The 21,283-nt window shown below is 45.3% G+C and overlaps 1 protein-coding gene across 4 annotated transcripts in view; it reads right to left on the bottom strand.

Moving 5' to 3' along the window:
• Positions 1–21,283, bottom strand: part of LOC139264342 (lysophospholipid acyltransferase 1-like) — a 192,602-nt gene that overhangs the window by 159,307 nt on the left and 12,012 nt on the right. For 3 of the 4 annotated variants that reach the window (XM_070880628.1, XM_070880629.1, XM_070880631.1), the window contains exon 2: positions 2,793–2,938. The exons of the other annotated variant lie outside the window; for it this stretch is intronic. In XM_070880628.1, coding sequence (XP_070736729.1) covers positions 2,793–2,938 — 146 coding nt within the window. The remainder of the gene's footprint in view (positions 1–2,792; positions 2,939–21,283) is intronic. 4 annotated transcript variants of the gene reach the window in all.

The raw sequence follows: 21,283 nt of genomic DNA, 5'->3' as shown, positions 1-21,283 counted from the left end.
CATGGAATTCCAAAAGGCATTTGAGAAAGTGCCACATAATAGGCTTGCCAGCAAAGTTGAAGTCCATGGAATAAAAGGGACAGTGACATCAGGGATACGAAATTGGCTAAGTGACAGGAAACAAAGAGTAGCGGTGAACGGTTATTTGTCGGACTGGAGGAAGGTATACAGTGGTGTTCCCCAGGAATTGGTATTGGGACAACTACTTTTCTTATATGTATTAATTACTTGGACTTGGGTGTACAAGGCACAATTTCAAAATCTGCAGATGACATAAAACTTGGAAGTATAGTGAACAGTGAGGAGGAGGACATAGACAGGCTGGTGAAATGGGCGGATATCATCAATATGGCAGATAAAATTTAACGCAGGAAAGTAAGAAGAAGGAAGAACTAGGAGAGGCAATATAAACTAAAGGGTACAATTCTAAAAAGGTGGGTGCATGAACAGAGAGACCTGGGGGTATATGTGCACAAATCATTGAAGGTGGCAGGGCTGGTTGAGAAAGTGGTTAAAAAAGCATACGGGATCCTGGGCTTCATAAATAGATACATACCGTACAAAAGCACGGAAGTTATGATGAACCTTTATAAAACACTGGTTCATCCTCAACTGGAGTATAGTGTCCAATTCTGGGCACTGCACTTTAGGAAGGATGTGAAGGCCTTAGAGAGGATGCAGAGAAGATTTACAAGAATTATTCCAGGGATCAGGGATTTCAGTTACGTGGATAGATTAGAGAAGCTGGGATTGTTCTCCATAGAGCAGAGAAGGTTGAGAGGAGATTTGATATGAGGTGTTCAAAATAATGAGGGGTCTAGACAGAGTAGATAGAGGGAAACTGGACTCATTGGCGGAATGGTCAAGAACCAGAGGGCACAGATTTAAAGTGATTGGCAAAAGAACCAAAGGCGACATGAGGAACAACTTACAAAGCGGGTGGTTAGGATCTGGAATGCTCTGCCTGAAAGGGTGGTGGAGGCAGACTCAATCGTGGCTTTCAAAGGGAGTTAGATAAGTACCTGAAGGAAAAAAATTCCAGGTTTATGGGGAAAGGGCGGGGAATGGGACTGGCTGAAGTGCTCTTGCAGAGAGCTGAATAGCCTTCTTCTGTGCTGTAACTATTCTATGCAATGATGGGAGGAATTCCATACTAAACATCACAATCCGAGAACAAATAAACAAAATCATTTGCTCTCAAACCTTTCCAGAAGTTTGAAGACTTCTATTTGATCCCCCTTTAATCTTTGCTCCAGTGTTTGTGGCTCTTTTTAAGTCTTTCACAGCTATAACCTCTCATCCCTGGTTTAATCTCAAGTGAATTTGTGTCACATTTTTCCATGGTGCCAATATTCTTTCTGCAATGGGATGCCCAAACTGTACACAATAATTCAAGTGTAGCCTAACCAATATTTTGCACAGATTTATTACATCTTTAATTTTGTATTCAATGGATCAATATGTAAAGCCCAGAAGCCCACTTTCTTCAAAAGGGGGCGTGTCCGGCCACTGACGCCTGATTTGAAAGTTTCCACAGTGAAAATGTACTCCAAACGAAAGTAGAATGGAGCAAGTGAAGATTTTTGTAGAACTGAAAAAACCTGTTCTACACATTAAAAAAATCAGGCGCAGGTTACAAATCACGCGTCCAGAACGAGGTGGGGGGGAGGGGAACTCATTAAATTCTACAATAAATCCTTATTTATACTTATACAATTATTATACAAATAAATCCAACCTGAATAAACATTTATAAGCAAAGAAAAGATTAAATAAACCATCTTCATACCTGTGTGAAAGTGCTTCAGCCAGGAAGAATGCTGCAGCAAGCGTCACAAAACGAGGCAGCCGTTACCGAATGCGGGAGGGAGGGGAGGAGGGAGCCAGCCGACCGAACGCGGGGGGGGGGTAGGGAAGGGAGAGAGCCGACTGAACGCGGGGAGGGAGCCGACCGAACGCGGGCGGGAGGGAGCCGACCAAACGCGGGGGGGGGGGGGGGTGGCGGGGGAAGAGAGAAGGCTGCAGGAAGCCTCAAAAAATTGAGGAGCCATTTCCCGACGGGGGAGGTCATCGGGAAACGGCTGGCTCAACTTTGAGGCTTCCTGCACCCTTCTCACTGCTACAAGAAGCCTCAGTGCTGATGTGCTGATGGCAATGTACTTTTATAAAAAAATGTTCAAAAACTAAACAGCAACAAAGAACTACAAAAATGGCCGAGTGCCAATGTTTTTTTCACACTGCGCGTGCGCGAATGCTCCAACGCGCACGCGCAGCGTTGCCGGCAGGAAATAAACTAATTTAAATAGTACCCGCCCCCTCCCACTTACAAAATCGGCGCGAGTGTAGGCTCCGCCCCCCTGGGCACCGCGCCAGGCAGACAAGGAGCTGCAAAGCGCTCGAGAATCGCAAGGTTTTTTTTAGGCGCCATTTTCGGCACGAAAAACAGGCGCCCAGCTCGGAGGGGCGCCCGTTTTTTTCCGTGTGGAAACTTGGGCCCATTAACACTCTTCTTCAAAAAGGACAACAGAAAGATAGGGCATGATTATAACTTTCACAAATTTGCAATTTAACCAATTCCTCGGTTTATTGAGCACCAACCTACATACCTTGGACTTAATTGGTGCTTTATGCATTTTAAATGAATCAAAAACATTACCAGCGCCCAAGAAAGAGACACGATAATTCCAAATGCAATCAGTACACAAAGAAATTCATACTGGTATGGGGGGGGGGGGGGGGGGCGGTGGGGAGGTATTGCAACAATAAGTTTGAACCACCATTTTTAAACTTACCATCCAAAACAGAAGATAGCAACATATATGCCAATCATTGTGATGACCACATGACGTACAACAGTACCAGCTCTACTTGGACTGAGATAAAGGCGGAACCAGAAGGCAGCAAACAGGGCAAACAACTGACAGACCGCAAAATTCACCTGCAAAACAAAGTAAAAAGCAGCCTGAACAAACAGTAGCCAGATTTTAATTCTAGTCCTGTTTACTGTTGCAACAACCCTTTCTGCTCAGTAAATCAGCCCCAAGGCGGAGGATTGCTGCTCAGTAAATCAGCCCCGAGGCGGAGGATTGCTGGAAGTCCATGTTTGAAATGAATGATGCAAATCAACTGCTATTAGTTTCAAATTCGCTGGTCAAATAATCCGAGTTAATAATTTATAGAGGGTTTGCCATCACTGCGTAGCACTGGCTTTCCACACCCAGATATCATTTGTGGGTATATGGGATACAAGAGTTTACTTCCCAGCTACTCCATACCTCAGATTAGCATTGACATCCAAGTGAGCCATAGCAACCTGGGCAGAGATGTGAATGATTTTCTGAATATATGCTGCAGCATAACATATAGAAGCTACAGAATTCTCTTGTATATAAATAGATATACTTGAACATACTGCACAGCGTATCCACTGGTTCGGACCGTGGTCAACATTCAATTTTTTTGGTATCCTTCTGCAATTATAGAACAGTAATTTATCTTCAGTTTCAAATGCGGTTACACATCTCGTATCTAGATTACTTCTGCACTAGTGAAATCATTATGATCACATAATAATTTCAGAAATTGTAGTTTTTAGATCTTACTATTAACAGAGTTTGAGATTGAAAGGGGAAAAATATCCTATTGCACTTTTAAATAAATCATCTGACTATGGTCGGTATTCAAAGGATGATCATCAGTTCTATACAACATATTTCTTCCCAGCTGTGTGCGTTGGTGTGTACTCTGCTGGTGACACTTTAGAACCCCCAATCTGATTGAGGAAAAAGATTTTTGAGAAACATTTATTTCCCATTATCACATCAATAAAGTTATTCTTGTACGAGTTGATTTTCCATGATGCTGTTCACAAACAAAAATTAAAAAATTGTCTTTTTCTATAAACAAATTTCTACCCACTCTCAATTTTGTTTCCTTCCCTCCCTCCTCCCTCATTGCCGTCCCTATCTCGTTCTAAAACTTTTCGTCACTTTCCTTCTCTCTCTGCGCAAGACTCTTTCTTTAGCTGAAATTATGTAGCAGTTTTAAACAGTGCAATACAGAGATGAGGGTCCATCGCCAATCAACTTTACCAATGACAATTTGCGGAGGGAGTGCAGTGGAGTGAGAAAAGTTGAAGTACAATGCCTTTAACTCAGGAGATAAAGTGGCAGTCCCAACCAAAGAGACAACACAGAAACAGGCCATTCAGCCCAACTGGTCTATGCCAGTGTTTATGCTCCACACGAGTCTCCTCCCACCCCACTTCATCTCTCCTTATCAACATATCCTTCTATTCCTTTCTCCCTCATGCACTTATCTAGATTCCCCTTAAATGCATCTATGCTGTTCGACTCAAATACTTGCATGTGGCAGCATGTTCCACATTCACACCACCTTCTGAGTAAAGAAGTTTCTCCTGAATTCCTTATTTTATTTATGGATGTGCTTATTTGCACTGCAAAAATGGCCACCATGCTCCACCCTTTGTCTATGATTGGTCCCCTTGGAGGATAAGCCACGCCTTGAATGTGTAACTGGGTCTGCCCATTCCAAGGTCTCACTGACTTTGCAAATTGTAACTCGATCCACTTTGACATCCTGAAGTGACAGAGGACAGAGCTCCCCAGAAGACAGCAAGGGCCAGCCAAAGTGCCTTACCTCAGTCCAAGTGCATGCCTTATCCAGCCAAAGTGCCTTACCCCAGCGCAAGTGCATCCTCCCCTCCCACTCCACCATAGATGGGGCATTGTGTACAGATTGTTAACAGGTTTATTGGGTATGAAGTGAATCGTGACAATATCGTGACTTCTGGATATCATCCACTCCAACAATGTCCCTTGTAGGGGGTTGGAAGAACGTGATCCATCTTCCTCGAGTTCCCTCTCTCCCCTCCAGTGACTTCCCCCTACCCGTATCTCTCTCTCTCTCCCCCAGTCTCGCTCTCTCGCTCCCTCCCTCCCATAATACAGCGACCAGAACTTCGCGCAGTACTCCAGTTGTGGCCGAACCAAAGTATTACACAATTTAAGCATAACCTCCCTGCTCTTGTATTCTCTGCCTTGGCCAATAAAGGCAAGCATTCTGTATGTCTTCTTAACCACTTTATCCACCTTTCAGGGATTTGTGGACAAGCACTCCAAGGTCCCTTTGTTCATCTACACTTCTAAGTGGTCTACCGTTTAATGTGTATACCCTTTCCTTATTAGCCCTCCCAAAGTGCATTAACCTCACACTTCTCCGAATTAAATTCCATTTGACACTTTTCTGCCCACCTGACCAGTAGATTGATATCCTCCTGCAGTCCATGACTTTCCTCCTCATTATCAACCACACAGCCAATTTTAGAGTCATCTGCAAACTTCTTTACCATACCCCCATATTCAAATCTAGATCATTGATGTATACCACAAAAGCAATGGACCCAGTACTGGATCCTGTGGAACCCCACTGAAAACATCCTTCCAGTCACAAAAACATCCATCAACCATTACCCTTTGCTTCTTACCTCTAAGCCAATTTTGGATCCAACTTGCCACTTTGCCCTGGATCCCATGGGCTTTAACCTTCGTGACCAGTCTTCCATGTGGGACCTTAACAAAAGCTTTGCTAAAGTCCATATACACGACATCATACGCACTACCCTCATCAAACCACCTGGTTAAAATTCAATCAGATTAGTCAAACACGATCTTCCCTGAACAAATCCATGCTCACTGTCCCTAATTAATCCTTGCCTTTCCAATTGTAGATTTATCCTGTCTTTCAGGATTTTTTCCAATCATTTTCCCACCACTGAGGTTAGGCTGACAGACCTGTAATTACTTGGCCTATCCTTTTTTCCCTTCTTAAACAAGGGTACCACATTAGCAGTCCTCCAGTCTTCCGGCACTATGCCCAAATCCAAAGAGGACTGGAAAATGATGGTCAAGGCCTCTGCTATTTCCTCTTTTACTTCGCTCAACAGCCTGGGATGCATTTCATCCGGGCCTGGGGATTATCTACTTTCAAAGCTGCTAAACCCCTTAATACCTCCTCTTTCACTATGTTTATTTCATCCAGAAATTCACACTGCTCCTCGTCTGAGGAAGGACGTTCTTGCTATTGAGGGAATGCAGCAAAGGTTCACCAGACTAATTCCAGGGATGGTTGGACTGGCGTATGAGGAGAGACAGGATCAACTGGGCCTTTATTCACTGGAGTTTAGAAGGATGAGAGGGGATCTCATAGAAACGTATAAGATTCTGACGGGACTGGGCAGGTTAGATGCAGGAAGAATGTTCCCGATGTTGGGGAAGTCCAGAACCAGGGGACATAGTCTTAGGATAAGGGGTAGGCCATTTAGGACTGAGAGGAGGAGAAACTTCTTCACTCAGAGAGTTGTTAATCTGTTGAATTCCCTGCCGCAGACAGTTGTTGATGCCAGTTCATTGGATATATTCAAGAGGGAGTTAGATATGGCCCTTATGGCTAAGGGGATCAAGGGGTATGGAGAGAAAGCAGGAAAGGGGTACTGAGGGAATGATCAGCCATGATATTATTGAATGGTGGTGCAGGCTCGAAGGGCCGAATGGCCTACTCCTGCACCTATCTTCCGTGTTTCTATCTTTCTATAACAGTATCTGCATTGCCCCTTTCCTTTGTGAAAACAGACGCAAAGTATTCATTAAAAACCAGACCAAAATCTTGGGCCTCCACACAGAGATTACCCTCATGGGGGCTAACCTCTCCACTTAGCTGGCTATCGCCCAAAAAATGGGCGATATTCCAGCTTTAGCGATGTTTCAGCTTTCAGGATCGCTGGAAGATCGCCCATTTTTCTGATCGCTACTTTCGGCTTTTTTGGGGGGTCGATAGCTCAGCGATGTAAAAGGGGCCTTAGCGATGTGGAAGGCAAGGCGTCCCTCGCAACGGCATTTCTGCGCATGCAGTTTTTTTTTGCAAAGGTTTCCTGCAATTCGGGAGGTCAGGGGTCATCTGGGCATGCTCAGAAGGGAAAGGGAGAGAGAGAGAGAGAGAGAGAGAGAGAGGGAGGGAGAGAGGAGATGTGAGAGAGATACAGATAAAAATAGCAGTGTTCAACAAAAATAATAATCAATAATGTCCAACCTGGAGCAAGAGCAAGAGTCGGCAGAGAGTGGCCAGGATGTGAGGGGAGGAGGGCGGCCAAACCCTTCTTCAACGAGGCCAATGAGACCCTCGTCCAGGAAGTGCACTCGCGGTGGGCCCACCCCAGACCTGCCGGAAGATTTGGGGCGAGATCGCCAATGTGATCTCGTCAACGTCCCACGAAGCAAGGGGGTTGGACCAGTGCCGCAAGCACTGTAACAGCCTGGTTGCTTCAGCAAAAGTATTAAATATATTTTAAATTGTAATGATCCACATAACATGTAAATCTCACGGATTCAAATGAAGCTGGTTATTCTTGCATATATTCCCTGCTAAGATCTGGACAGAGCTCAGAACCTGCGCCCTTTTTAAGTCTAATTTTGGCACTGTCTCCTTTTGGGTTACGTTGGTGGATGGGGCACGACTGAGCAATGACGGGTCCGGTCACCTTTACCCAGACTGTGTCAGTCTCTCCGGCTGCTGTCAGTCACACATTGAGCCAGCCTTGACTGGGTGAGAGCTGCCCTGACTCACTGTCTGCCCTGGGACACTTTCGGACGTTAGCTCCTGTCATTGCTGAGCTCACTAGCAGTCCTAATTTCTACCCCCTCCCGGGGGCCCTCATGGAGATTGTAGTTGAGATGTTTTGTGTCAAGCATTAGATCCTAAACATGATCTTATGAAATATTTTATCTGAACACAGATGTTATAACCATGCATCCCTTATGGATACAAACCATATTAGCATATAACTGTTGTGTATCTGTTAACATGCACTCCCATGTTCTGCCACCAGGGAGCATTGTATATAAGCCGACCCCTTAGGCCTGTTCCTCACTCTGGAGTGTCTTAATAAAGACTGAGGTCACTGTTACTTTAACCTCCGTGTGCAGCCTCATCTGTGTTAGGAACACAATAACTGGCGACGAGAATACGAATCCAACACAAAGATGCAGCAAACGGTGGGCATCCTGGAGAAGTTCTCGGAGGGTGAGGACTGGGAAGCCTATGTCGAATGGCTAGACCAGTACTTTGTAGCCAACGAGCTGGACGGAGAAGGAAGCGCTGCAAAAAGGAGAGTGGTCCTCCTCACGGTCTGCGGGGCACCGACCTACAGCCTCATGAAGAATCTTCTGGCTCCGGTGAAACCCACAGATAAGTCGTATGAGGAGCTGTGTACAATGGTTCGGGAGCATCTTAACCCGAGGGAAAGCGTGCTGATGGCGAGGTATCGGTTCTACACATGCAAGCGATCTGAAGATCAGGAAGTGGCGAGCTACGTCGCCGAGCTAAGGCGACTTGCAGGACAATATGAGTTTGATGGCTACCTGGAGCAGATGCTCAGAGACTTTTTTTTTTTTACTGGGCATTGGCCACGAGACCATCCTACGAAAACTTTTGACTGTAGAGACACCGACCCTCAGCAAGGCCATTGCGATAGCACAGGCGTTTATGTCCACCAGTGATAACACCAAACAAATCTCTCAGCACACAAGTGCGAGCAGTGTTCATAAATTAACTGGAACGGTGTTTGCTAGCAGAAATGTACAGGGCAGAACCGACGACTCTGCAAGTGCCAGCAGGTCTCAGGTGACCCAGATGACTCAGAGTCCACAACAAAGGATGAATGCAAGGCAATTAACACCTTGTTGGCGTTGTGGAGGCTTCTATTCAGCCTATTCATGCCGCTTCAAAGGGTATGTTTGCAAGAGCTGTGGAACAATGGGGCACCTCCAATGAGCTTGCAAACGAGCTGCAAGCTCTGCAAAACCTGCTAACCACCACGTGGCAGAGGAAGATCGGTCCATGGTGGATCAAAGCAATTTCGAGCCGCAGAGAGAGGACGCAGATGCTGAAGTACACGGGGTGCACACATTTGAGACGAAATGTCCACTTATAATGCTAAATGTAAAATTGAATGGCTTACCCGCAGCCATGGAACTGGACACTGGCGCTAGCCAATCCATCATAAGTAAAAAGATGTTTGAGAGACTGTGGTGCAACAAGGCATTCAGACCAGCCCTGAGCCCTATCCACACGAAACTGAGAGCGTACACCAAAGAGATTATCACTATTCTGGGCAGCGCCATGGTCAAGGTCACCTACGAGGGCACAGTGCACGAACTGCCACTCTGGATTGTCCCGAGCGATGGCCCTACACTGCTTGGACAAAATCCGCTGGAACTGGGATGACATCTGAGTGTTATAACATGTCGATGAGGCCTCATGTACCCAGGTTCTTAACAAATTTCCTTCCCTTTTTGAGCCAGGCATTGGAAACTTTTCCGGGGTGAAGGTGCGGATCCATTTGGTCCCACAGGCACGACCCATTCACCACAAGGCGCAAGCGGTACCTCACATTATGAGGGAGAGAGTGGAAATCGAGCTGGACAGGCTGCAACGCGAGGGAATCATCTCCCCAGTGGAATTCAGCGAGTGGGTCAGCCCGATTTTTCCAGTACTCAAAAGTGATGGCACGGTCAGGATTTGCGGCGAATATAAAGTAACTATTAATCGTTTCTCGCTACAGGACTAATATCTGCGACCGAAGGCAGACGACCTATTTACGACGCTGGCAGAAGGCAAGACATTCGCCAAGCTCGACCTGACTTCGGCCTACATAACGCAGGAGCTGGAGGAGTCTTCGAAGGGCCTGAACTGCATCAACATGCACAAGGGACTGTTCATCTATAACAGATGCGAGTTTGGAATTCGATCGGCTGCAGCGATCTTCCAGAGAAACATGGAGTGCCTACTCAAATCGGTACCACACACAGTGGTCTTTCAGGACGACATATTGGTCACGGGTCGGGACACCGTCAAGCACTTACAAAACCTGGAGGAGGTCCTCCAGCGACTGGATCGCGTAGGGCTGCGGCTGAAGAAGAGGTCGAAATGCATCTTCATTGCAACAGAAGTGTAGTTTTTGGGGAGAAAGATCGCGGCGGACGGCACTCGGCCCACGGACGCCAAGGCAGAGGCTATCAGGAACGCGCCAAGGCCACAGAACGTCATTGAGCTGCGGTCGTTCCTGGGACTCCTCAACTATTTTGGTAACTTCCTACTGGGGTTAAGCACCCTCTTCGAGTCCCTACGTGTGTTATTGCGTAAAGGTGAGAACTGGGTATGGGGGGGAAAAAATCAAGTAATTGCTTTTGAGAAAGCCAGAAACATTTTATGCTCCAATGCTCCAATATTGTATCACCCGCATAAAAGACTTGTGCTAGCATGTGACGCGTCGTCGTACGGAGTCGGGTGTGTATTACAAGTTGCGGGGAAGTTGCAACCTGTCGCCTATGCTTCCAGGAGCTTGTCTAAGGCCGATGGGGCCTACAGCATGATTGAGAAGGAGGCATTAGCGTGCGTGTTCGGGGTAAAGAAAATGCATCAGTACCTGTTTGGCCTCAAATTTGAGCTGGAAACCGATCACAAGCCTCTCACATCCCTGTTCGCTGAAAACAAGGGGATAAATACGAATGCCTCAGCCCGCATACAAAGGTGGGCACTCGCGCTATCAGCGTATAACTATACCATCACCACAGGCCAGGCACCGAGAACTGTGCTCTCAGTCGGATACCATAGTCCAACACGGGGTGGAAATGGCGCAGCCTGCAAAATTGTTGATGGTGGCGCAGCCCACAGACTTGTTGATAGTCATTGAAGCGTTTGAAAATGATAAATCACCTGTCACGGTCTGCCAGATTAGGACTTGGACTAGCCAAGATCCTCTGCTGTCCCTCGTAAAAAACTGTGTACTGCATGGGAGCTGGGTTAGCATCCCCGTTGAAATGCAAGAGCCAATCAAGCTGTTCCAGCAGCGAAAGGACGAGCTGTCCATTCAGGCAGACTGCCTGTTGTGGGGTAACCGCGTAGTGCTACCAAAAAACGGCAGGGAGACGTTCATATCGGATCTCCACAGCACACACCCTGGTATAGTAATGATGAAAGCGATAGCCAGATCCCACGTGCAGTGGTCCGGTATAGATTCTGACTTAGAGTCCTGTGTACAGCAATGCAGCGTATGTGCTCAGTTGAGCAACGCGCCCAGAGAGGCACCACTAAGTTTGTGGTCCTGGCCCTCCAGACCATGGTCGAGGATCCATGTCGACTATGCGGGCCAGTTTCTCGGTAAAATGTTCCTGGTGGTGGTGGATGCTTTTTCAAAATGGATTGAATGTGAAATAATGTCAGGAAGCACCGCCACCGCCACCATTGAAAGCCTGAGGGCCATGTTTGCCACCCAAAGCCTGCCTGACATACTGGTCAGTGACAACAGGCCATGTTTCACCAGTGCCGAATTTAAAGAATTCATGACCCGCAACGTGATCAAACATGTCACATCGGCCCCATTTAAACCAGCCTCCAATGGGCAGGTAGTGCAAACAATCAAACAGAGCTTCAAACGAGTAACAGAAGGCTCACTACAAACCTGCCTGTCCCGAGTACTGCTCAGCTACCGCACGAGACCCCACTCGCTCACAGGGGTGCCCCCGGCTGAGCTACTCATGAAAAGGACACTTAAAACCAGACTCTCGCTGGTTCACCCCAACCTGCATGATCAGGTAGAGAGCAGGCAGCAGCAACAAAATGTAAACGATGGTCGCACCACTGTGTCACGGGAAATTGATCTGAAACATGGACATGGTCCCAAGTGGATCGCGGGCACGGTGATAGCTAAAGAAGGGAGTAGCGTGTTTGTCGTCAAACTAGACTGTCATGTATGTAACCTTCATGTTGTGGTCGACAACAAGTTGCACATTCAGGGAGTGAAATCCCTTTTGGTTACGAAATACCTCCACATCCTGTGTGGGTGCTCTCAGGGCGATGTGCGTACAGTCTATTGCTCCCTGCACCTTGGGGAAGTTTGATATTCGCAAGAAACCCAAAGCCCTCTTGGTCTGTGCCTCCCTGGTCATAGGGAAGTTTATAAAGTCCATCCTGCGAGAATAAAGGGTTTTAGTCATCTGTCGAATGGAGCAATGTGTGGCGTGCTGAGAGATACCGCAAATGTCGCCAGCTGAGGCCTGAAAGGAGCCTGATGCGTAGAAGGAAAGTGCCGCAGTAATCTTTACCTCAATGGGCGTGCGGTCCTGATGGTGCTGGTAGGCTGCAGATCTCCCTTGATGAGCTGGCATATCTCAGCGATGACCTCCTTTTGGAAGCGCAGCCTCCTAAGGCACATGTTATCGGACAAGTTGAGATATGATTGCTTTTCCCTGTAAGTGCGTCGGGTATAAGGTTTCCTCCTCCTCCTCAGCAGTCTGCCATCTCACTGATTGGGCTCATAATGCTCTTCAATATATCTTCTCCCATCTTCAGTCTGCAGCATGTGATTATTGACCAACACGAGTGGAGAAATTACAGACCCCATCACTATAAATCGCTCTAAATGCCCTTAGATTTGTCCTCAACACTTAAATGTGATTAGAAGATTGCCAAGAGTCAATAAGGCCCTTAAAATCACTCACAAATTATCTCCTCATAGGTTCCACGTTGAAACAGCTATTTTCAGTTCCTCTGACGTTCAAAATGGCATCCGTAGTGCCAAGTTCTGCTGAGTAGTGCCAGTGAGGACCAGCTTTTCTCCAGCGATCTTCTCGGCGAGCGATCAGCCTGGCGATGTGTGGGCGATGTGATGGAAGTTGCAGTGGGCGATCACCTCGGCGATAGCAGAATCATGTGTGCCGAAAGCTAGGCCGGCGATCAATGGGCAATGTTCCATTCCAACTTTCCACTTTTAAGCTAAAATGGGCGATAGCCTGCCTATTTGGGCGATAGATGGGCGATAGCCTGGCGATCATCAGTGGAAAGTCTAGCCCATGGTCTCTAATAGTTACCCTCTTACTCTTAATATATTTATAGAACACCTTTGGGTTTTCCTTAATTGTACTTACCCAGAATTTTTCATGCTCGCTCAACATTCCAAACATCCTTTTTAATTTTACCTCTGAACTTTCTATATTCCTCCAAAGATTCTATACTATTTAGCCATTGGTATATGACATAAGCGTCTCTTTTTTTCTTTATCCTTCCCTGTAAGTGCCTAGACATCCAGGGGACTCTAGAATCGTTATTCCCACCCTTTTTCTTTAAGGGCACATGTTTGGCCTGACCCCTCCGGATCTCCTCCTTGAATGTTTCCCACTGTTCCGACACTGATTTACCTACAAGTCGCTGTTTCCAGTCAACTGTGGCCAAATCACTTCTCAACTTCGCAAAATTAACTTTTCCTCAATTTGGGACTTTTATTCCTGGTGTATCCTTGCTTATCCATAACTACCTTGAATCTGACTGAATTATGGTCATTGGCACCCAAGTGCTCTCTCACTAATACCCCTTCTACCTGCCCAGCTTCATTCCCCAAAACCGAATCCAAAACCGGCCCATCTCGTGTTGGGCTTGTTACATACTGTCGAAAAAAGTTCTCTTGAATGCATTTTAAGAATTCCGCACCCTCGATACCCTTCACACTATATTTGTCCCAATCAATATTAAGATAGTTAAAATCCTCTACTATTACTGCCCTATGGTTTTTGGACTTCACAGAAATTTGCCTACATATTTGCTCTTCAATCTCCCTCCCATTGTTTGGGGGTCTATAATACATGCCCAGCAATGTGATCGTCCCTTTTTTATTTTTCAATTCGACCCATATGGCCTCATTTGACGATCCCTGTTACATTACATCTCTTCTCATGTATAATAGTTTCTTCAATTAATACCGCGACCCACCCCCACTTTTTACCCCACCCAGTCTTGTCTAAAAATCCTATAACCAGGAATATTGAGCTGCCAAACCCGCCCCTCTTTGAGCCATGTCTCTGTAATGGTTATAATGTCATACTCCCAAGTTTCTACCTGTGTTCTTAGTTCATCCGCCTTATTTGCTATATTCCTTGCATTGAAGTATATACCATTTAGCACAGGAAGACCTCCTTGATTACTACTTACGAACCCTGGTTTCTTCTGTCTTACAGATTCACTTTCTACATTCTTGCTATCCAATTTCAGCTTTTCTTCCTTCCCTATTGAATTTGTTCTCAGGTTCCCATCCCCTGCCAAGCTGGTTTAAACTCTCCCCAACAGCACTAGCAATATCCCTGCGAGGATATTGGTCCCAGTGAGAATATTGTTCTAATAACGTTTCTTTTAAGTGAAAGCATTTACTCCAAGTCCCCTTTTTCGAGCGATAATTCTAAATCTATGCCCCTTGTTACCAAGAAAATGCATTTAATGTTTGTCTTTTTCTTTTTGAAACTCTCAATCTATGAATACAACTTTCAGTTTGGGGTGGTGATCGTGGAGAGGTCAACTGTTGGATGCATAATCTCGCAGCCTGTGAAGTTAAAGCCCCATTTCTAGTAGTACCCAGGATGCATTCAGGGCTGAAACCTTTTACATCAAGGCCACTCCGATTATGAAAGGCTGCAAAGGTTGGATCCAATATTAGCTCAGTGGCAGGAAGCAAAGGGTAATGGTCGTCGTGTCGGGTGTTTTTATGATGGAACACTGTTTCCAGTGGGGTTCTGCAGGGCTCGGTACTGGGTCCCTTGCTTTTTGTGGTATATATCAATGATTTAGACTTCAATGTAGAGGGTATGATTACAAAGTTTGCAGAGGATACAAAAATTGGTCATGTGGTTGATAGTGAGGAAGATATCAATGGACTGGTCAGGTGAGCAGAAAAGTGGCAAATGGAATTCAATCAGAGCTGTGAGGTAAAGCATTTGGGTAGGGCGAACCAGGCAAGGGAATACACAATAAATGGTAGTATGCAGAGAGGTACAGAGGAACAGAGGGACCTTTGTTCACAGATCCCTGAAGGTAATACAACAAGTAGATAAGGTGGTTAAGAAGGCATATGGGATACGTTCATTTATTAGCTGAGGCATTGAATATAAGAGCAGGGGGGGTTACACTTGAACGGTATGCAATACTAGTTAGACCACAGCTAGAGGACTGGTCACCACGTTACAGGAAAGATGTGATTGCACTAGAGAGGGTACAGAGGAGATTTATGAGGATGATGCCAGGACTGGAGAATTTTAGCTATGAGAAAGACTGGATAGGCTGGGGTTGTTTTTTTATGGAACAGAGGAGGCTGAGGGGAGATTTAATTAAGGTGTATAAAATTATGAGAGGCTTTGATAGAATGGATAAGAAGGACCTATTTCTCTTAGCAGAGAGGTCAATAACCAGGGATATAGATTTAAATAATTGGTAGAAGAATTAGAGGAGAGTTGAGGAGAATGTTTTTGATCCAGAGGACGTTGTAGGTCTGGAGCTCACTGCCTGAAATGGTGGTAGAGGCACAGACCCTCATTACATTTTAAAAGTACTTGGATATGCACTGACAATGCCGTAACCAGAAGGCTATTAACCAAGAGCTGGAAAGTGGGATTAGGCTGGATAGCTCTTTTTCGACTGGAACAGACATGGGCCGAATAGACTCCTTCCATGCTGTAAATATCTATGATTTCTATGAATTAACCAACCAATGGAAAGAATCGTGCACCAATTGTCCACTCAGAACTTTTCATGATATTAAAAGCTTAAAAAAACAAGTTTTGAGCCCCTCCTCATAATTATAAAAGCGTATTCCTAATACGAGTCTAGCAATTCTTCATGGTACTCCAACATCCTTCTAATAACATGCTGCTTCATGGAGAAAACAAGATAGCAGCCAAAAAGATTTTCATATAAACAGTTGATTGGTTTGACGTCTCACTTTTCAAAGTTAGCAGCCATCAGTAACAGTACTTGTAAAAAACTTCACAATTGATTGTTTTCATCCCTGCATGCTATGTCCCTTATCTGTTCAGTTGGGATCTGCTGCAGTTCCGTGAATACAAAATTTGAGCCATTTAGCAGCATGACATTGGTATATACAGAAACATAGAAAATAGGTGCGGGAATAGGCCAGTCGGCCCTTCGAGCCGGCACCACCATTCAATAAGATCATGGCTGATCATTCACCTCAGTACCCCTTTCCTGCTTTCTCTCCATACCCCTTGATCACTTTAGTCGTAAGGCCATATCTAACTCCCTCTTGAATATATCCAATGAACTGGCATCAACAACTCTCTGCAGTAGGGAATTCCACAGGTTAACAACTCGCTGAGTGAAGAAGTTTCTCCTCATCTCAGTCCTAAATGGCTTATACTAAGACTGTGTCCCCTGGTTCTGGACTTCCCCAACATCGGGAACATTCTTCCTACATCTAACCTGTCCAGTCCCGTCAGAATTTTATATGTTTCTATGAGATCCCCTCTCATCCTTCTAAACTCCAGGCCCAGTCGATCCAGTCTCTCCTCATATGTCAGTACTGCCATCCCTGGAATCAGTCTTGTGAATCTTCGCTGCACTCCCTCAATAGCAAGAACGTGCTTCCTCAGGTTAAGAGACCAAAACTGAACACAATATTCCAGGAGAGGCCACACTAAGGCCCTGTACAACTGCAGTAAGACCTCCCTGCTGCTATACTCAAATCCTCTAGCTCTGAAGGCCAACATACCATTTCCCTTCTTCACCACCTGCTGTACCTGCATGCCAACTTTCAATGACTGATGTACCATGACACCCAGATCTCATTGCACCTCCCCTTTTCCTAGTCTGCCGCCATTCAGATAATATTCTGCCTTCGTGTTTTGCTCAAAGTGGATAACCTCACATTTATCCACATTATACTGCATCTACTATGCGTTTGCCCACTCACCTAACCTGTGCAAATCACCCTGCAGCCTCTTAACGTCCTCCTCACAGCTCACACCGCCACCCAGCGTAGTGTCATCTGCAGACTTGGAGATATTACACTCAATTCCTTGATGTATTTTGTAAATAGCTGGGGTCCCAGCAGAGCCCTGCGGCACTCCACTAGTCACTGCCTGCCATTCTGAAAAGGACCCGTTTATCCCGACTCTCTGCTTCCTGCCTGCCAACCAGTTCTCTATCCACGTCAGTACATTACCCCCTTTAATTTTGCACACCAATCTCCTGTGTGGGACCTTGTCAAAAGCCTTTTGAAAGTCCAAATACACCACATCCACTGGTTCTCCTTTGTCCACTCTACCAGTTACATCCTCAAAACATTCTAGAAAATTTGTCAAGCATGATTTCCCTTTCATAAATCCATGGTGACTTGGACCGATCCCGTCACTGCTTTCCAAATGCGCTGCTATTTCATCTTTGATAATTGATTCGAACATTTTCCACACTCCTGATGTCAGACTAACCAGTCTATAATTACCCGTTTTCTCTCTCCCTCCTTTCTTAAAAAGTGATGTTACATTAGCTACCCTCCAGTCCATAGGAACTGTTCCAGAGTTGATAGACTGTTGGAAAATGATCACCAATGCATCCACTATTTCGAGGGCCACTTCCTTAAGTACTCTGGATGCAGACTATCAGGCCCCGGGGATTTATCGGCCTTCAATCCCATCAATTTCCCCAACACAATTTCCCGCCTAATAAGGATATCCTTCAGTTCCTCCTTCTCACTAGACCCTCGGTCCCCTAGTATTTCCGGAAGATTATTTGTGTCTTCCTTCGTGAAGACAGAACCAAAGTATTTGTTTAACTGGTCCGCCATTTCTTTGTTCCCCATTATAAATTCACCTGAATCTGACTGCAAGGGACCTACTAATCATTTTCACTAATCTTTTTCTCTTCACATTTCTATAGAAGCTTTTGCTGTCAGTTTTTATGTTCCCAGCAAGATTCCTCTCGTATTCTATTTTCCCCCTCCTAATTAAACCCTTTGTCCTCCTCTGCTGTATTATAAAATTCTCCCAGTCCTTGGGTTTTCTGGCCAATTTATATGCCTCTTCCTTGGATTTAACACTATCCTTAATTTCCTTTGTTAGCCATGGTTGAGCCACCTTCCCAATTTTATTTTTACTCCAGACAGAGATGTACAATTGTTGACGTTCATCCATGTGATCTTTGAATGTTTGCCATTGCCTATCCACCGTCAACCCTTGAAGTATCACTCGCCAGTCTATTCTAGCCAATTCATGTCTCAAGTTACCTTTCCTTAAGTTCAGGACCCTAGTCTCTGAATTAACTGTGTCACTCTCCATCTTAATAAAGAATTCTACCATATTATGGTCACTCTTCCTCAAGGGGCCTCGCACAACAAGATTGATAATTAGTCCTTACTCATTACACATCACCCAATCTAGGATGGCCAGCTCTCTAATTGGTTCCTCGACATATTGGTCCAGAAAACCATCCCTTTTACACTCCAGGAAATCCTCCTCCACCGCATTGCTACCAGTTTGGTTAGCCCAATCTATATGTAGATTAAAGTCACCCATGATAACTGCTGTACCTTTATTGCATGCATCCCAAATTTCTTGTTTGATGCTGTCCCCAACCTCGCTACCACTGTTTGGTGGTCTGTACACAACTCCCACTAGCGTTTTCTGCCCTTTGGTATTCCGTAGCTCCACCCATACCGATTCCACATCATCCAAGCTAATGTCCTTCCTTACTATTGCATTAATTTCCTCTTTAACCAGCAATGCCACCCCACCTCCTTTTCCTTTCTGTCTATCCTTCCTGAACGTTGAATACCCCTGGCTCACCCTGGAGCCATGTCTTCGTGATGCCAATTACATCATATCCGTTAACTGCTATCTGCGCAGATAATTCCTCCACCTTATTACGAATACTCCTCGCATTGAGGCACAGAGACTTCAGGCTTGTCTTTTTAAACACACTTTGCCGCTTTAGAATTTTGATGTGGCCCTTTTTGCTTTGGGTTTCTCTGCCCTCCACTTTTACTTTTCTTCTTTCAAACTTTACTTCTGCTCCCATTCTACTTCCTTTTGTCTCCCGATACATCCAAAAGACTGACTGATGTAATTTCAAGATTGGCTCCTTTTTCAAATAAAAAAAGGAGATCCTTCATTTTGATATTTGAGGTAAGTAAGGTGTCTGGGGCCATTGCAACTCCATGGGGTTATGGAAAAGCCTTCCAAACAAATGGGAAGATGGGGAGCGGGGAGGGGTTAATCAGCTAATTCTGATGGCTACCTACTGGAAAGTGTGTGTATAAAAGAATGGGATCAGGATTTCTTGTGGTGCCTTCCACAGTTGAACAGCCTGCCTCCACTCAGTGTGGAGACTCATGAAGGATGAGTGAGATTCCAGAGGGCCCTGCTGCATATGGAACGATACCCAAGCATGAGTACCTGCTTTCAGCAGAATGGAGAAAACAGGATCGTGCTGAGGGAATGTAAGAACCAATGATTGCAGGGTATAATTCTAAAACTGAACTACACTCATACCAGATTGAACAAAAAGGAGAAAACTTTTTGGATTAAAAATAATGCTTCAAAAATAAAATAGGTGAACATATTTTTATTTACACTGATGCACCAGCAATTTTGTAAACCCATGCAACCAAGAGAGATGAAAAAAGTAAATCTTGAAAATAAAACAAGAATTATTTTCTTGTCTCTTGGCTGGTACAAGTACATCCTAGCTAGCACCAAGGATCCAGAGTGTGGGCAAAGCAGAATTAAAATAACCTGTTGTGACAGAATAGAACACCCTCAAGATGCAATCCCCCACCATCAACATCCTGGGAATCACCATGGACCAGCCACATAAATACTGTGGGAACAAAAGCGGGTCAGAGGCTGTGTATTCTATGGCAAGTGTCTCACAGAAACATAGAAACATAGAAAATAGGTGCAGGAGTTGGCCATTCGGCCCTTCTAGCCTGCACCGCCATTCAATGAGTTCATGGCTGAACATGCAACTTCAGTACCCCATTCCTGCTTTCTCACCATACCCCTTGATTCCCCTAGTAGTAAGGACTTCATCTAACTCCTTTTTGAATATATTTAGTGAATTGGCCTCAACAACTTTCTGTGGTAGAGAATTCCACAGGTTCACCATTCTCTGGGTGAAGAAATTCCTCCTCATCTCGGTCCTAAATGGCTTCCCCCTTATCCTTAGACTGTGTCCCCTGGTTCTGGACTTCCCCAACATTGGGAACATTCTTCCTGCATCTAACCTGTCTAACCCCGTCAGAATTTTAAACGTTTCTATGAGGTCCCCTCTCATTTTTCTGAACTCCAGTGAATGCAAGCCCAGTTGATCCAGTCTTTCTTGATAGGTCAGTCCCGCCATCCCGGGAATCAGTCTGGTGAACCTTCGCTGCACTCCCTCAATAGCAAGAATGTCCTTCCTCAGGTTAGGAGACCAAAACTGTACACAATACTCCAGGTGTGGCCTCACCAAGGCCCTGTACAATTGTAGCAACACCTCCCTGCCCTTGTACTCAAATCCCCTCGCTATGAAGGCCAACATGCCATTTGCTTTCTTAACCGCCTGCTGTACCTGCATGCCAACCTTCAATGACTGATGTACCATGACACCCAGGTCTCTTTGCACCTGCCCTTTTCCTAATCTGTCACCATTCAGATAATAGTCTGTCTCTCTGTTTTTACCATCAAAGTGGATAACCTCACATTTATCCACATTATACTTCATCTGCCATGCATTTGCCCACTCACCTAACCTATCCAAGTCGCTCTGCAGCCTCATAGAATCCTCCTTGCAGCTCACACTGCCACCCAACTTAGTGTCATCCGCAAATTTGGAGATACTACATTTAATCCCCTCGTCTAAATCATTAATGTACAGTGTAAACAGCTGGGGCCCCAGCACAGAACCTTGCGGTACCCCACTAGTCACTGCCTGCCATTCTGAAAAGTCCCCATTTACTCCTACTCTTTGCTTCCTGTCTGACAACCAGTTCTCAATCCATGTCAGCACACTACCCCCAATCCCATGTGCTTTAACTTTGCACATTAATCTCTTGTGTGGGACCTTGTCGAAAGCCTTCTGAAAGTCCAAATATACCACATCAACTGGTTCTCCCTTGTCCACTCTACTGGAAACATCCTCAAAAAATTCCAGAAGATTTGTCAAGCATGATTTCCCTTTCACAAATCCATGCTGACTTGGACCTATCATATTACCTCTTTCCAAATGCACTGCTATGACATCCTTAATAATTGATTCCATCATTTTACCCACTACCGATGTCAGGCTGACCGGTCTATAATTCCCTGTTTTCTCTCTCCCTCCTTTTTTAAAAAGTGGGGTTACATTGGCTACCCTCCACTCCATAGGAACTGATCCAGAGACAATGGAATGTTGG

Source organism: Pristiophorus japonicus, chromosome 5, assembly GCF_044704955.1.
Source record: "Pristiophorus japonicus isolate sPriJap1 chromosome 5, sPriJap1.hap1, whole genome shotgun sequence".
Classification (NCBI taxonomy): Eukaryota; Metazoa; Chordata; class Chondrichthyes; family Pristiophoridae; genus Pristiophorus; species Pristiophorus japonicus.
The sequence above is the reverse complement of the archived record's forward strand: the minus strand, read 5'-3'. Positions and strand labels throughout refer to the sequence as shown.